General features: G+C 40.8%; 2 protein-coding genes across 4 annotated transcripts; both read left to right on the top strand.

The window, feature by feature from the left end:
- The first annotated feature begins 1,269 nt into the window (after window positions 1–1,269).
- LOC103469121 (uncharacterized) lies at window positions 1,270–12,001 on the top strand. The gene is made up of 5 exons (XM_008416632.2): window positions 1,270–2,377; window positions 3,423–3,532; window positions 7,232–7,324; window positions 7,458–7,631; window positions 9,698–12,001. The coding sequence occupies exons 1-5, from the start codon at window positions 1,921–1,923 to the stop codon at window positions 9,848–9,850; spliced, it is 987 nt and encodes a 328-aa protein (XP_008414854.1). The 5' UTR covers window positions 1,270–1,920; the 3' UTR covers window positions 9,851–12,001.
- LOC103469122 (butyrophilin subfamily 3 member A3) lies at window positions 11,881–16,795 on the top strand. 3 transcript variants are annotated; one of them, XM_017306172.2, is made up of 11 exons: window positions 11,897–12,033; window positions 12,484–12,598; window positions 13,358–13,442; window positions 13,820–13,918; window positions 14,223–14,324; window positions 14,430–14,561; window positions 14,646–14,783; window positions 14,898–14,949; window positions 15,036–15,062; window positions 15,826–15,852; window positions 15,938–16,795. In XM_017306172.2, exons 2-11 carry the CDS (start codon window positions 12,513–12,515, stop codon window positions 16,495–16,497), a joined length of 1,308 nt encoding a protein of 435 aa, XP_017161661.1. In that variant the 5' UTR covers window positions 11,897–12,033; window positions 12,484–12,512; the 3' UTR covers window positions 16,498–16,795. The 3 variants fall into 3 exon arrangements, with proteins under 3 accessions (XP_008414857.1, XP_017161661.1, XP_081465967.1); XM_081609841.1 differs by having other exon boundaries at window positions 11,899–12,033; window positions 14,427–14,561; XM_008416635.3 differs by lacking the exon at window positions 12,484–12,598 and having other exon boundaries at window positions 11,881–12,033; window positions 14,427–14,561.
- Window positions 16,796–17,380: the final 585 nt, after the last annotated feature.

Genomic DNA, 17,380 nt, shown 5'->3' with positions numbered 1-17,380 from the left:
CGTTTTAGGGATTCGACTGATTTGGCTCAGCTCACCAGCAAGAATAAGCTCTTCTGTTTTTCAAGCGGTTCTTTATTCTCAGAGCTGCATAAATATTGAATGGCTGCGGGCTCGGTGGGGGGCCCGGTCTGGAGGTGCCAGGGAGGAAGGAATGGTTTCAAGTGAAATGTCTGATTATAAACGGACAAAGTGAGCACTCGCCTGCTGACAAAGGTGTATTTGATGATACATTTCCTTTCCCTCAATGGAATATATACTAGTCAGTCCCAATCGCTGTTTCACTCACGGTTTAGCCGATGTGCTTCCTGGGTAAAAATCAAAAGACAAACGCCCCCCGCCCCAACAGTTTCCAGCAGCGCAGGTGATGCACGTAAGGGTCCCGGTGATTCGTTAGGGGCCCGGTAATTAGCCCCGCCCCCCGGCCCGACGCCTACTTGTTCCGCTAGTGAATGACTGGATTGGGTTTTGTTAGGTTTCTGTGTACTTCTCAGGGGGCTGCTTTTCTCCTGTTTAAACACACCATGTTCTCTCAGTCTTTCTCCAAAAATATACAGATAAGTAGAGTTGCCAATTTTTAAATGAAACTTGGAGGGAGACAAGTGTGGGGGCAATTAAAAAAAGTTGGGCAAATACATTTAAGACACAATGGCACTGTACATCTGTTCCTGACAATCAATTGTTTGTTGTTGTTAGTTGTTTGTTGTTGTTTTTTACTTGTTTTACTATAATTAAAGTTTTATTCTCATCGCAGAAGGAGTTACAAAAGCATTTCCAGTTAAATTCTAACATTATTATCTAGATATTCATTCTTCAAATTTCACTTGTTTGGTCCACTGAGCTGATGTTCAGTGGACCAAACTTATAAGGGACGAGCCAATGTTTCTTTTTTATAATCAATTCGCATAGCAAAAGTAGAAAGTAAAAAATTAGGAAAATATTTAATTGTTTAAAATATTAAGTGAGACACAGAACCAAAGAGGTACTTGAGGCTCTGGAACTGCATGTTGCTGACCCCTGAAAACCGTGATCCTACCTCAATCGGGCTGAAGCTAAAAGTGCAACGTATTAATTTTTAATTCATTTTTAAAGTAAAACTTGATGATCTGAAACAACTACAACAAAAACGAAGACTTTTGCAAAGGGTCAACACTTTTTAAAGCTGCGCTTATAAAGTTGTCCTATCAACAGACTCAACAAAGCTGTGGATGTTTTACTAATAAAGTCATACCTGAAGGCTATGGTTTGCTCTGGATTTTATTTTGGGGTGTCAGTGTAAAAGGTTCTTACAATGATTTAGTCCTACAATTCTTTTTCAGTAGCAACTTAGAAAACCGTGCATTTTACCTTTTGTTCAAAATCATTATCATTATTTTATTAAGTAGTGTGATTCAAAGTCAAGGTAATTTTTGCAAGGCACTGTACATACTAAATAATTTGTGATATTTATTCAGTAGAGTGTAAACACACACCACTTCTTCCATAACCTTTAATGTGTTGATCTGTCAGCAGATCAAATGGTTCTCACAGTTAATGGATTCCATGAAAAATATCTAATTATTGCTTTTCCTTTATGGGAGGGTAGATCTCATATTCACTGGCTCTGCAAAAGTTTGCCACAATATAAAATCTTTTCTTCATTCACATTTTTAAAAACACAATACAAACAGTCCGTTTAGATAGAAATCCACTCATGAATACCAATGCTAAATTTTTTCTCTTTTTTTTTACATTTTTTTTTTGCTCTTTGTCTTCATAGAAATCCCCTGAGGATGGGACCCCCACCGTCTCCAGGGTAACGGGACTCAGTCGCAGGCACGTCGTGTGTTAACCTGCTATAGTCTGGATGCCATTAATTAAACCGGCGGAGGAAGCAGCTCAGTAACTCGCTGTGTTTACAAGCCGTTCTCTCTCTGTGATCTCATGTGCACACACAGACGCCAACCGAAACAAACCTCTCCCAAACGACCCCTGCATCATAAGTGTGTTGCATCAGTGCGTGAAGGCAGCCTCGTTTTGCTGCCACGCAGCCTGCTGGACGGCGTCGGTCAGTGCGCTTTTTACGCGCTCTTATGCTGCAGCGTGTTTACCAGGAGGAGAGGAGGAGAGTTTGGGATCCTGACTTCCAGAGCGCATGTGTCCCCCCGCGGAGATGGCAGTCGTGAAGAGGAGCCGCTAAACTGGAGTTCCTCTCTTTCTTTATTTTTCTTTCCCCCCCTGAGGTGTAAGATGAGAGCCTTTGCACTGAAGCTGGCGAGCTCGGGAAGATTTGTGAAAGCAACTTTAATTTTCCAAGCAGAGGAAATGTCCACATTTGCGAGTCCGACCATTCCCTCCTCACAGCTGACCTCGGATCAGCTCACGGTGCTCGTTGCCTCCTGTAAGTAGCTCGTTAATTAAACGCCAATCCTGCTCAATATTTACTTTTCATAACTTCGTCAGACAAGTTCCACGAAGAAGAAAACATCCCGATGTTGCTTTATGTGCAGCATCAAGATCAGTTATGAATTTCAGCTGCTGCCGATGAGGTTATTTTATATAAATCCAACTTGCTATCACACGTTGTGATGAAAATGTGATTTTGTGTCTAATTTTTTTTATAGATAATTGTTGAACAGCTGAACAGAGATACACCAGTCAAAAAATTTGGGGGGGCTGACATCAGTTTTTGGTTTTATTTGAGGCGTAAAAAGACATTGAAACAAAGTGAAACATAAATGTTTTGCATGTTTTTTTTGACAGAGATAGTAATTTTGAATTAAATGAGGGTGTTGCACATTATTCAAAATGTATGATGCATAAATTTGAATAATGTCCTGTTTGATACTCAAACATAACAAATCTCTTTTCAAAAAACACTAGAGGGGGAAATAAATCCAAGAGATTTTTTTTTTCTCTCATTCTTATTCTAATACTTTGCTGGACTTTAAACAACATTTTCCTAAAAGTAATTGCTAAGGTCTGAAAGCAGCATGTGCATTCACAGAAAGTGACTAGTAAATGCAAGAAGTAAACTAGTAAACTGGTAAGGTAAACGTTCCTATTGAGCACTGAAAAAAGGAGCAAATATTTTTCATAAAAAGTAATTAGTAGATTCCATGACACAGGTGAGCCAACAAAAGTACCTGCAGCTTAAAAGGAAAGTCTCAGAAAATACCTTGTAAGCTCCAAAGAGTAACGTTTAAGTTTCAGGAAAGTAATGTTTCTGTTCTGGAGCATTTAATGACACAAATATTATAAGCAGCTGACCTGCCAATCTCTGATTAGAGAAAATCCAATTAATTGCAGATTGTAAATTGCACCTCTGCCTAAAGTGAAGGTTTTGAAAATCGATTCGTCCTTATTAAAATGTGAAACATTACACCACAACGTGTCCTCATAAACAAGCAGCAATTACTAATTAACTTTTTTCTCTTTTGAAACAGTTTCCTCTCTGGTGTTCTTTTTCGTCGTCATCGTGCTTCTTTCCATTATTTACCGCAAAGATCCCCAGTGCTGCAAACACGGCTCCTATCAGGACCCACACGCAGATATGGTGAGTTGTTCAAAGAGGGAGCAAAAAACAAAATAACAAAAAAATAAACACACCACGCCGTGAAAAGTTTCCCTTGTGCTGAGCTTTCTTCTGAAGGTGATCTGTACGTTCAGTGCTGCAGGACACGCTCTGACAAGAGAGAGAAGTGTGTGTGCAGCACCGTTAACAAGTGTCAGATTAAGTTTTGCCTGGCTGTGGCGAAAGGACTGAATAAGCTTGATATCATCGTTCTGCAGCAATGGATTCGCCTCAGTGCGAATTAGCTGCCCTCCAGAAATATCTCACAGAGACTCTGTGATTCTAATGGAATTGGACAGAATTAGCTCTCACCGTGCATACTGATGCAACTTCACCACCAATGTAATTAAATCAGAGCAAATCACTTCTTTTTTATTTATTTATTTTTTACTGACACTCTGTGTGAATATTCCAAGCGTTCAATCTTTCACCTAAATTCACAACTGCAAACACCTTAAGAAACTGTGGTTGAAGCCTGGAACAAGTCAGGCAGAGGAAACAATGCGTCTGGTCAGGTGTGCCTTCATGCAAAACACCGTGTGTGACAGAAAGCTATTACAGGACTTTACCTTGAACACACCAATCCTACAGCGAAACGTGTAAGTGGCGGCATTATGCTGTGGGAGCGGATTTTCCTGTTGTATTTCCTGTTGCACACAGTCAGAGCTACAATAAAATGGTTTGGACTGAAGCATAATTATGTGTCAAAATTCCCCAGAGTCTGTGGAAAAACTGAACATTGACATTCACTAAGAGTCTTTATCCAATCTAACTGAGCTGGAGCTACTTTGCAAAAAAATAAAAAAAAACAATAATAATAATTTGGAAAATTTCAATCTCTATATGTACAAAGCTGGCAATGAGAGACCTCAAAAAAGCAGTTGTAATTGCATATTTTTCCAACAACTCATTATGTCAGAGAAGATCATATATTTTTTGGTTTTAGTTGTGAAAATTAACAAGTAACATTTTCATTCATTTTATAACTATTGTTGGTCTATCATGTAAAATACCAAAAAAATAAAACAACACTTGGAATTGAGGTTCTAATTTGGAAAAAACATATGAAAATGTTTGCCGGCAGATAACACGATCGATTATCAGCTCGGCTCACCAGGAGGTTACGTGCGGAAACGTAAACAGTTCAAAGATGGCAACCGTTCTCTCCACTTCCCTTTTCCTGACTTGGTTCTCATCTCCATTAGTCCCAGGGGTGAGGCTTGAGCGCTATCTTTGGACTGCAGGAGCACAGGAAGTTGTTTCCCAGTCATGGTTTGGATTAGATAGATCTGCCGCCTAGTTTAAGGAACCAAGAGAATCTAATTTACAGATCCAAACTGGCCACTCTGGCCGCCAGTTACATCCAAACGCACGCATAAGATGAGATTTTGCATTTAAATGATCATAAATCCTGAAAATGATTAATCTGAGAACACTCTTGTCTGTTGGACTTATACTTTCAAAAAAGTTGAGAACAAACACAAGCCCTCTTTCATTGTTTGTCAGAGGGATATTTCACGTCTTCAACTTCATAGCCACATACCTTTCCCTGCTTCACTTTGCCCCCATGAATAGGAGACAGACCTCACTGTGGGTGTTGGGGACACAACGGAGACAATGGGTCTTCTTTAGTTTGAAGCAGTAGGATAAAAAAAAAAAAAAAACGAGCCGCTGCTGGGATCCTCCCCCCGACTTCAACACCGATTTTACACGGTTGTGCTTTTTCACACTGGCCGAATCAATGGCAGGCGACAAAAGGACAAACCTTCTTTTCTTTTTCCCCTTTCCTGAGGACGTTCTTCTGCTTCTTTAAAGTACAAACGAGGCATCTGCCATCACTTTTTTCCGAGTGCTCTGTTTCTCGCCGAAATGCGGCGAGGGGTCAAGCCAAAAGTCGCCGCTGTGCGTCTTTTTCGAGTGTGAGAAAAGTGATAGTTTGATCTGCCCGATCAGAAAATGATCAATTTAACACTTCAGAACAGCCAAATACCATAAAATGTTGAAGTAAAGGCGAGACCTGTTGCTCCTTGTACTCATGCTTGGCGTCAAATTGACATTGATCATGACATGCAGGGAGATAATGTTCATTGGAGTGTGCTACTGAACAGCTACCTGCCGCAGCTACAAGGACAACACTCAAAAGGCCTCTTGGACCCTCCTGACACAGTCAGTACATCACATTGTTCTCCTCACAAAGGACACTCATTTAGACGCGAGGCAATTAACTTGCTTTTCTGTCAGCCTTTTTTCCTCCCCCCCGCATCCCAGCGCCACATACAGTGAGACGCTGACAGGTCTCGTTGTTTAATGGAGGGGGTGGGAGAAGGAGGAGGTGCGGAAATCGGAGGGTGGTCATGTTGTCGCCTTATTGATCTAATAATTTATGGTGCTACTAAACCGTCCGGGGCCCACAGGGATGAAACAAGGCATGAAAATTGGTCAATTGGGCTGAAGTTAGTGGCTCTCTGGCTATTCGCAGGTGGAGGGAAACAACAACTGGTGGTTTGTGTCGGAATACAGAGCCCCGTAAAAGTACGGGGTTCTGAGAGTTCAAGAATTACCTCTTAAACTCTTGTAACTTTTGTCACATTGCAAACACAAACTTTTGGGGAAATTTAACATACATTAGCAGAGTTTTGCACAGGCAGACTGACATTTTTACTTTTTTTTTTTTTTTGCAGCTGCATGAGGAATCTGTGGTCATCTGTCCACAGATTCTCATTTAGATGTAACTCTGGAATTTGACTAGACCATTGTAACATTAATAGGACTCTTCTAAACCCTTAGACTGAAGCTCTGGTTGTATGTTTTGCAGCCTGTAACAGCTTGTCTTCCATCAATCTTCTCAAAAATTTTAATGAGCCTGCTCAAGAAAAACACTTCCCACAACATGATGCACCCACCACCATGTTTCACAGTGGGCATGTTGTGTCCAGGGTATTAAAAGTTAACATTCTGGCTCTGTCTGACCAGAGCACCGTTATCCACATGTGTGGTGTTTCTGCTCCATTACTTTTAGAAAACTACAAACATGATTCTCACTGCTTTCATTAACTAATAAATTCCTTCTTCCCACTCTTCTACTTTAGCAAGATTTGTTAAATATGAGGCTAAAAACTGCCCTATCGTCAGATTCTCTTACTTGATCCATGTTTCTCTGCGGCTTCTCCAAAAATTTTCTCCAGTGTCTTGACTGCTTAATCGGATAATACTTTATACTTTCCTTATTCTGTATGTCGGGTTATGCACAGGTTATTTCCAAATTAGGCAGATAAAGGCAAGAAAGGCTTATTTGAATAGAACCATTCAGACAAAAGGGAACAAAGATTAAAAGACGAACAAAGCATCAAATAAAAGCAAGAAAATGTGCTGCCTTGTGGCAAAGAGGATGGAAATATTAGCATGACAACATTTAACATCAGGTAACTTCTGGAGGCAATTGGTTCTATCGTATTTACGGGTTAAGAGATTAAAATGCATCCATCCAATTTTTAATTTGTGAAAAATGATAAAAACCACATGGAATATTTCTCATTTACAATTCTGCACTTTGTATTGATCTACCACATTACATTTCTATAATAATAAAAAAACATTAGGATTTGTGACTTAATTTGTATGAATACTTGTTTAAGGCACTGGATCAGCTGCATCTTCTGAAGTCACCTCTGTTTGTTTCAGGATGCTCCCCCTCAGTACTACAGCAGCAGACAGACTCTGGTTGGATCTCCATGTTTGGAGCAGACTCACATCCCTGAGGACAGCGTTACCCAGGTAACCCCGCTTCTGCGCGCGCATTATTTCTACTAAAAACAATCCTTTGCTGAAATCACTTCTTTGGATCATGACAAGGTGCATTTCATTTTAAAGTCATTGTTTTGCCTCAAGTGTCCTCTGTGCCTCTCAGCTGCCGGGTGAGCTATTCTACGTGGGCCTGCCCTCCAGCTACAGTCTGCCCGCCCTGGAGGCCACCCTGCCGAGGCTTCCCTCCTACGAGAGCGTCCGAAAGAAGGACCGCCAGCGGCAGATTCACATGATGATCGCAGACCGTTTCGGCCTCAATGGGCCCATTGTTACTGAGGTAGGGTGAATTACCGTATTTTCCGGACTATAGAGCGCACCATAAGCCTCACCTACAAATTTTTTGATAAAAACTGGAAACATACATATAGACTATAAAGAGCACCGTTCTCGGTTTTCCGTAAGGACTCAGCAGAGGGCAGCGTCCTAATAAATCTGCTGGACGCAGCCCTCTGTCGCCAATCCTGAACCATGGCTTAGTTCACGCCGAGTTTACGTGCAGCTGCTCTATTTCCCTCCTGCACAGCCAGATCGACAGCCCTCAACTTAAAAGCTGCATCATATGAGTTTTAAAACATTTCTCCGTTGTGCCTGCTGCTAGCATGTGGTTGTATTAAATGAAAATTAGCACTTTCTCGTTTGATTTCAAATTTTGATTCACTTCCTGCTAAAGCGCCCCCTGGTGGTTGAAGAAAAATTCACAGAAAAGCCGCACATGGGCTGTAAACCTCATCGTTCAAAGCGTGGGGAAAAAAGTAGCGGCATATAATCCGAAAAATATGGTAATTCAAGACCTCGCTGCAGCATCCGATACAGTTACATATCCCGTGACGATGAAGCCCTTCAGAGACTGCTGTCAAGCTTTTATTTAAATGGGATCTTGAGACAGTTGTCACTTCAGTCGTGCAAGGTCTGCTCAATGTGTGGTTTAGCACTAAATAAAGATAAATTAAGGTACGTTTTCATCTGTCGCTGTTTCACTGACAGACAGTTCTGCTGCAAGAGATTAGACAGCAGTCGCATCGGGGTAATCAGGAAGCACGATCAGCGCCACTGCATTGTGTTACCGCTTTTAACATTTTACCTTGTTGATCTATGGCTAAGCTTTGGGTTCGCACAACGCTCCAGCAAACAAGGTAATGAGAAAAAGGCACATCGAACATAATTAGAGGCCGCATCCATGAGTGCAAACAGTGGCCAAGAAAGCAGCTTTGTGCTCCTGTCGTCTGCCCTCCTTTTTCTTAATCAGACATGACACACACACACACACACCACACACACATGAAAGCGGGCTTGCACCCGCTGCTTTTTGCCCATCACAGCAGTGGTCAATAAGGAAGCAAATATCCCTCCCGCCTCCTCCCCTTTCTGGGCTGAACGTGAGCGAGAGCTCAGATAGTGATGCCCGCTCGTTGTCCCCCATGTGTCCTGCAGCCTGAGGCAGGACGGCATGGAAACATTTGCAGTCTGGCGCTTGTGTGTGGTGTGAGACAGAGTGCAGGGTGCGGGGTTGTTCGTGTTGCCTGAGGGTCCCAGAGCAATTAAAAGATAAGAGAACTCAGTAAGGCAGCGTGGATCTGCTCGATTTTATCAGGCAGATAATGAAGGGAAAAAAACACGTTCCAGCCAGCTGGAGTGGGACCGGATTAATTGGTAATGTAAATACAAACATGTTCCTTCTATTCTTTAAAAATAGGCTTCAAGCCCTGCAGGCCACAGGATGTTCTCTAACTCTCCCCCCCCCCACCCCCCCACACACACACACACACAAACATGCAATGCAGGAATTTAATCAGGAAACGTGATTGAGTCCAGCAGCTGTATTTGGTCCGTCCTTTTCATGTCTATGAATATAACTTTATAGGCACAAAGCAATGATGATGATACAGAAAGCAAAGTTATGTGGACACAATTTAACCCTAAGCCAACTCCAAAAATCTAAACTTTTACCAGAAATATGTATCCCTTAGATAGCATGATCTCAGATGACTCTTGCGTTTCAGTGTTTTGTATAACACACAAATGCTGTGGATGGAAGTAGTTAAAAATCCCACTATTCTACTGACACGGTTTTTTTTTTCCATTAATTGTACTTGAATCTAGATTAATTTGGTTCTGTCTGCAACAGTCTACTCAATTGAAATTTCTTAAAAACAAATTTGCATTTCTGTCGAATCAAATCTCAAGGCAAACACGTGTTTATAAATTTGTCTGTTTAAGCCACTGTTGAAACAAATCCCCAATATTTTCTGTGAAAAGTAACCAAAATCTATCACTTATTACCAAAAAAATTGTCATTTGGAGAAACAAGACTAAGACCCCCTCTGACATTTGTGATCCATACAGTCTCCTCCATCGTACGAAGAGAGCATCCGCCAGTCTGTGGAGCTGCCGTGCGACATCCTGCCATCTGACCAGGATGTTCCCCTTCCTCAGAGAGCGTACATGAGCGAGAGCCCAGGTTACACCACAGACAGCACCGTTCTACCTCCTGTATGATGCCGAACAAGCCCTCAAGCTGGAGAAAGGCTGCGAAGGGAAGCTGTACCTCAGTTTCTGAAAGAGTTCAACAGAACTTGCTGATCCAGATACCTCAAACTGAGCTGGACACCCAACCCAAAGAGGAGCTGCATCCCATCTAATCAGAGGCACATATGAATACTTCAAACAACTGAGCATTCAAAAACCAAGGTGGCTGGGACATCTTAACAAAGGAAACTGACCAGAACAAACGAAAACATTAATGACAGTGCTGTGGGTGCGGTTCTGCTCGTAATTATTATTATTATTATTTTTTTTTACCATAAAGCATAAAGTGAAAACACATTGTATGTTTTTTTTATTTAGATGTGCAGTAAAGCAGATATTTGTTTGTGTAGCCAACCACCAAAGAGGGAAACAAAAGGTGCCAAACATACAGTTATTTTCACTTTTAAGAAAGTTGAGCTAAATGCTCACAAAACACCATGTTCTCTATAAAAGAGGGAGGAACAACTCAAACCCGGAGAACAAATGAACAACAAGGAGCAAATTTTGCAAAACTCAATAAAACAACTTAAAGTAACAGTCTGGGAATCGTCCTCCACAAGTAAATAAATGCAAAATACGATACGAGCAAATTTCCCACTGTGCAACAATATCTGTTTTTATTGTGTTCATTTACCTCAGTGCGCGTTCTTGGCTCGATTTAATCTTGAACTCGTCTTGTACCGTATTTATTGAAGAACAATAATTTCTCTCGTGTTTCTTCTTTGTGGAAACGCAAGAAATAAGCAGTTTTACTATTTTGTTGATGGGCTGTCATAATTTAAGTTTCTTATGATTAACAGAGAATAAAGAAAACCCATGTGCACAACAAAGCCGCTGTGTAAAGAGATTTGTCTGTACACGTGTGAGACTTTAAAAGGAGAACGTTTTAAACATAAACTGAACGGAGGTTCTCTGAGGAAAAAAACCCAGCATAAATCATTTTACAAAATAATTGCTTTGTGTTTTGTTGTTCAACATTAATAGTTGACATTTGACTTCAATTGTAATGAAAATTCAATTATATTCCCCAAAACACTTTGATAGGAACTCTACTTTTATTATTTAATAGTGAACTTTTACACATTGTGCCATGTTGCATCAACAAATTTTTTTTTGTTACTATTTTATTGGGATTTTACGTGATCAGCAGAAAGTAGAGCTTTATTATGAAATTGTAGGAAAATTACATATATGGTTCTGAAAAATCCTTGCAGATAAAAATCTGATAAGTGTGGCACGCACTTCTTTCAGCCCCATTTATACTTTTTCCTCTAAATAAAGCAAAGGTGCAACGGATTATAGCTCAACTAAAAGAAGAAAAAGAAAACAGCACATGTGAGTTTATTTTAATATCCAGTTGCATGGAATAAAGAAGAGTTGATGCAAATTTCAGATCTGCAAAGCCGGTAGCAGACTTTCAGCTTTAATTGGACTGAAAGGTGGTTCAACAAAGTATTTGCTGACAGTTCAGATCACACAAAAATACACACAAAAATTTTCAGATTTTCATTTGTAGGAAAAAAGCATGTATCGTTGTCTGTCTACTATACAGTCTGTCACATAAAACCCCAATAAAACACATTGATGTTTGTAGTTAAAACTGCAAAAACCAGAAAGAGGATATGGATATTTTTGTAACGCCATGTGTGATATCTTATAATTGTTCAATGTGTAGTTAAACCTAATTAAATTGACAACACTTGCACAACAAACTAAGTTGTTTATAAAAATGCTTAAAATAGTAATAACAGACACTAATTTGTTTTCTGTTATGATGTTTTCAACTCAACACCAACTGAAATAGCCACAAAAATTAAATAAATAAACATTATTGACTCGCTCCCAGGGTTTTAAATAACTAGTAATGTATGGATTAAAAGTTGTTTTATCCAGCTCCTTACGCTGAGTGGACAACAGTATTATTATTTCTCCAGCGTGACTCAGCGCTGTGCCAATTGGACAGCCGCTTGCGTCACTCACGGAGAAAACCGAACTTCCCCGAGCCGCGGACTGCCAGTTTGGTACGTAAACAAGGTCAGACTCTGCAGCACACAGACTAGACTTCTTCCCGAGCCGAACCCTCCTGCTTTTTTTTTTATTTTTCAAAACTAAGAAGAGACCCAACAAAAATCTCCAGAAATCTCAATTTTAAGGTAAGCTGCGCTCCAGCGAAGCGTAAAAACCAGGTAGGTTTATCTGCATGACGCACTGCAGGGGTGAAAGTGTGTGAAGCTGCCTGAAAGGAAAACATGCGCTTAATGGGACTCTATGATGATGGTGGGAAAACGAAATAAGTTTGCAATGTGTATGAAGAGAGTTGCTGACGCTTCGGTGCAGATCTGCTGCAAAGTCGCTCTGCGGTTCTGTATTTACTTCTGGCGCAGTCATCAGCTGACCTCAAACTGGGTCGGGGCTGAAACTGCGTGGTCATGCTCTCCTACAGTATGAATAAGATCACCGGACGTGCTGCGTGCATTTAAATCAAAATCCGGTATGTTTCTTATCCCGCGTGAACCGTCACTTGTTCTAAAATGAAATGTTTAATTTAAAAAAAAACAAAAGCGTCATTCAACCGTAACTTAGACAGTCTTCTTTATTTTCAGGTTTTGTTGCTGCATCTTAATAATTGAGCATGAAGCTGGACTATGGGAGCTGCAGTGATGGCTTTCTGATGCACAATCTGACTGCTTTGTTTTGCTCTGCAGATTGTAGGAGAATGTGAGTGTGGCATAAACAGAGAAGGTGTAAGGATTTCAGACAGAGAGAGGACCTTAACGAGGACACAACCAGGGCAGGCCCGACATATAAGCGAACTTTGCACTGCTTTGGGGTTCTGAAAGAGAACAGATTGACACATTCAGCAATTATACACATCGTTAGAAAAACGTGAATAGTTTGAAAGTTATAGTAAACAGAGGGAAACTGGTAAAAAAAAAAATTTTTTTTGAGTTTTTTGGTTCCACTCTGGTTGATAATTGCTTCTGGCTTAATAACTTATTTTTCCGAACTAATTGCACTTCCTTGAGTTTGTTTACGTTGCAGAGGTGCTCTGAGACATTGCTGTTGTGATCACGCTGTGTAGAAAGGTGAAGCTTCCATCACGTGTCATGAGCTCCATGCTGATGTTTTTGCTGTAAACATTAGCTAACCTCTTGCATAAAGTCCACCTCCTTCAAAGAAGCATTCCTGTTTTGATCTTTCCGTGAAGAATTAATCTGTTATGAGGAGAAACGCAATAAAAGAAAAAAAGTATTTCAGGGTTAGGGTTTCACTTCAGATGTGATGGGTAAACTGGCTTCAGACTGTTTACCATTCAGATTTTTAACATTCCCTTAAAAACTGGTTATCCTTCATGTCAGGGTAACAGCACAGGCTGGAAAAACAATAAATAAAAGAGGTCGTGTTTGTTTTTATTACACCTACCCGTGATGCTTTCGGGAAGCAGTATTTACCTGAATCTGTCATTGGTCATTGCAGGACACGGGCACAGACAGCAGCCAAGATGATGCAGTGTTTTCACTTCATGGTCGAGCCGGCCAAAAACCTGACAGCCAAGATTAAGGTCAGCGTTGTTTTCTTCAACATGTACAATGTTCAAACTTTTTTATTTTATTTTTAAGGTCACATTGTTACTTAAGTAGATAATTAATTTGAAAACATTGCTATCATGGCCATCTAGAATGCGCACCTTGCTTTTATTTTGCAGAAAAGAGCCAGTTGGATGTCTCTGCTAACACCATTAGAGCCTTGATGTGCATTTTGATCAGGCAGTGCAACTGCCTCCTCTCCAGATTGACATTATTACTTTCTAAAGCACTTCTGGACGAGCACTGGCATCCTCGGTGTGGGTCTTGAAGCCTCACTCTCATTCCAATGAGTATCTAACAAAAACCCCTTTGTTTGTGCTTTTTTCTTTTCTTTTTTTTTTTTCCCTGACAGGAGTCGAACAAGAGAGCAAAGAGAGAGAAGAAGGAGCCTCTGGATGAGGATCAGCTGTTTGTGGTGGAGCTGGCTAAAGACCTGAGCCGGGTCTGCCAGGTACAGCTTCAACATGAAAGAAGCATATTTGCAAGAGCAATCTAGAGTATTTTTTTCCCCCTCAACTTCTCAGAACATTTTTATCTATCTAAGCTGGGTTTTTTTTTATCTGTGTTTTCTTTTGTTTTTTAATTTCTTATTCTGTAACATCACATGGCACTACACAGCTAATTGATTCGTAGTCCAACAAGAAAGCCGGCGTACAAAATAATTGAGTTTTTCCGAATAAGGCCAACGGACAGCAGAATTATCTGCTGTCTTTCACTCTTGTTTTTTTTTTTCTTTTTTTTGTTCATCCCTGCAGAGGTCAGAAGTCCTGGAGCACATCTGTAACCAAGATGACACTTGGTCGTCTCCTCTCTGCCGACTCTTCATCCTGCAGTCGGCATCCATGCTGGAGAACAAGGTGCAAAGTCAAGATACAAAAAAACCCTCAAACAACAACAACATATCACTTAGTTAAAAAAATGACAGCGGTATGAAAGCTAAGGTGAATTTCTGTATGCAGAAGACTCTGATGCAAACTGATGGCTGGCCAGAGATGGACGAGGGCAAGCAGCCTGATCTGATTAACGGACAAGACCTGGAGCAGGCCAAAGCTGTCATCCTTAACTGGATCAAAGACCTGAGGGCCCAGCCTGAGGTGGGAAGCTTAAGTATGCGACTAAACCGTTCCTGTTGTACCGGACCTTCAAAATAAAAGCTGTTCTTTCTAATAAATGCGCAGCAAAGCGTGTGGCCCGGAGAACCAGTCGCCAAGATCCTGGAGGACCTCCAGTCAGCCTGGCGCTGGGGTCGTGCGCCCAATCTCCTGACCGCTATGGAGTTGGTTCTGTGGACCTTAGCGTCTCAACGACCTGACAAGGTAGCAGCTTGTGTTGTGAATCACAGAGTATACTGAACATTTTCTTAACCAAAAATTCAACAACACCCCACCCCCTTTTTTTTTTTTTTTTTTTTTTTTTTTTTTTTTTTGCAGAACACCATCCCACAGCAGTGGCTTTTGTGGAAGCAGAGAACTCACAAGATTGGTTCGTAAATCACTCCAGCATTCATTCTGATGCGGTTTAATAAAACGAAATGTTCGTTTTCATCGGTTTCATCGTTTCCCTTCCAGGTGCCATATCCTACATTCCCCAGCCAGGTAAATGAGACCAAGAATATCAAAGTACACACTTTGACATTTGTCTGGCAAATCGCCTCTATGCATAAATCGAAACAGGTTAAATTTATAGATTTGATTTGATAAGTTACAGATTACTTAATAGAAACAATTTCCAAGGAACGCAGGAGTTATATTGCTATTATAGTACAAGTAAGATGAAAATATTGTTTTGCTCCAAAAAATCTGTAAAAAACATACATGATTTACACCAGAAACGTTGCTTACATGTAGAAATATCTGTGAAATATTGCTATTTACAGCATCTAGCACTCTTATTGGCACTCTAAGATAGACATTTAATACAGATTCAACTTTATTGCATGAGCCTGATCCAACAGTAACATAAATAAACATTAATTTGTGCTCATTTATTCAGAGGAGGAAAAACAACCCATGTCAGAAGTGCCCTGGCTGTGTACTGAAGTTTAAAACCGGTTAATTAGGCAGCAAAATAGAAATGAGAGTTTTTCCTATGTGAGAATATTTTTTTTAATACTCCCAAGTCTTTATACCACAACAAAAGAACAGACGACCATGATCTCAAGAGATCTATTTAGCTTGTTTAGAAGAGCTCTCTCGCCCCTTAAGGACCCTGGTACACTGGTCTTTTGTGTTTTTGAATCAGCTAATTAGATGAATTTTAGTGTTTTCCAGAAATGTTCCTCGCATGTATCAGTTGCAAATAAAAGTTCTGTTCATGCTGAGACAAATCTTTTTTTTTTTATTGTTATTGTTCTTGTAGTGTGGGACTGGATTGGAGATGCTGCAGGTACTTGAACACGTTTCCTGGAAATATTTTAGTCAGTTTTCTGAGTCGTCTTTGATATTCAAACCGTCTTCCTTCCCGCCCAAAGTGGAGGTGACTCTGGATCTGAACACGGCCAACCCAGACCTGCTCATCTCTGCCGACGAGAAGAGGATGCGCTGCGGCTTTGAGCGGAAGGATATTCCCAACTACCACCAGCGCTTCGACGGGTGGTGGTGCGCCGTAGGCCTGCGCGGCCTGGGCTCCGGCCGCCACTACTGGGAGGCGGAGGTCGGTGAGCGCGACTGGCGGCTGGGCGTGGCCAAAGAGTCGGCGCTGAGGAAGGGCTTCAAGTCGCTGAACACTGACACCGGGTACATGACCCTGCGGCTCGAGAGGGGCACCGAGTTTAAAGCCCTGACGGTCCCCTTCACCGCCTTGCCACCGGGCCTGATCCCCCGTAAGGTGGGCGTCTACCTCGACTACGACAACGGCCAGCTGTCCTTCTACGACGTGGACAAACACTTGCACATCTACACCTACAACGAGACCTTCACCGAGAGGCTGTTCCCGTTGTTTGGTACAGTGGAGATTGTTAGGGATCTGGTGATCCGGTCTCCAGCACCTAAGACCCACTGTCTCTGCCCCACATCCTGCCTGTGGGCCTAGGTATCTCCACCACCACCCACCAGTCAGGTTTTCCTGTATGAGCCAGTAAAGTTAGAGTATAAGAACCCAGAATAGTGGCGCAATCCTGATATAAATGACCACTCTGTATGCTGCTCCTGCTTTAATGTGACTTCTGCTGCTATTTTCTCAACATAGAGTTAGAGCACCACCCTCTGGTCTTTTGTGTTTTCAGACATTTGAGCAGAAACGCCAATGTAAAAAAAAAAACTTCTGTATTGTGCAATACTAATATGATAACAACAAAGCACTTCTGTGAATAAAGAATAAACCAAATTCAGATTTAATTGCACTGTTTATTTCTCTTTTAAGACCTAAAAAAAAGATCTTTAAATTATTGAATTTATTTATTTTAGCTTCTGTTGGTTACTGTTTCATTTCCATGTTCTTTTGATCTTATCACATCTTCTGATATAACGTCAGTCATCAGAATTATCTAGGAAAAATCAAAACAATCACCATATTCATGAAGAGTCCAAGTCTATCTACAATTTTAATATTGCCCAATCTTGTCAATAATTTAACTTGAAAACTAATAAGTTAGGTAGAAACTCTTGTTAAATTTCTTACTATCAAAACATCCTGGAATTTGGTTCTGGTTTCTGTTTTACAGCATTCATTTTTTTGCCCAAAAGATGGTTGTGTCTGCAAATCCCAGTAGATCAGCAGTTCCAATCAGAGATAACTTGTTTTAAAATTGAAACACTTACACCAAATAAAGCCATTTTTTAAAAATTCATCCCAGTGTAATATAAAGCTGCCTTCATTCATTCATTTTACAATCTTTTTTATTAATGTTGAAACTTGACTGAAGTGCAACAAACAGCAACCTAAAAATCACAGCAGGTCATTGTTTTTTTGTTTG

This window comes from Poecilia reticulata, chromosome 8 (genome assembly GCF_904066995.2).
Source record: "Poecilia reticulata chromosome 8, P_reticulata-male-v2, whole genome shotgun sequence".
Classification (NCBI taxonomy): domain Eukaryota; kingdom Metazoa; phylum Chordata; class Actinopteri; order Cyprinodontiformes; family Poeciliidae; genus Poecilia; species Poecilia reticulata.
Note: the sequence above shows the minus strand (reverse complement) of the source record. Positions and strands in the feature narration are given on the sequence as shown.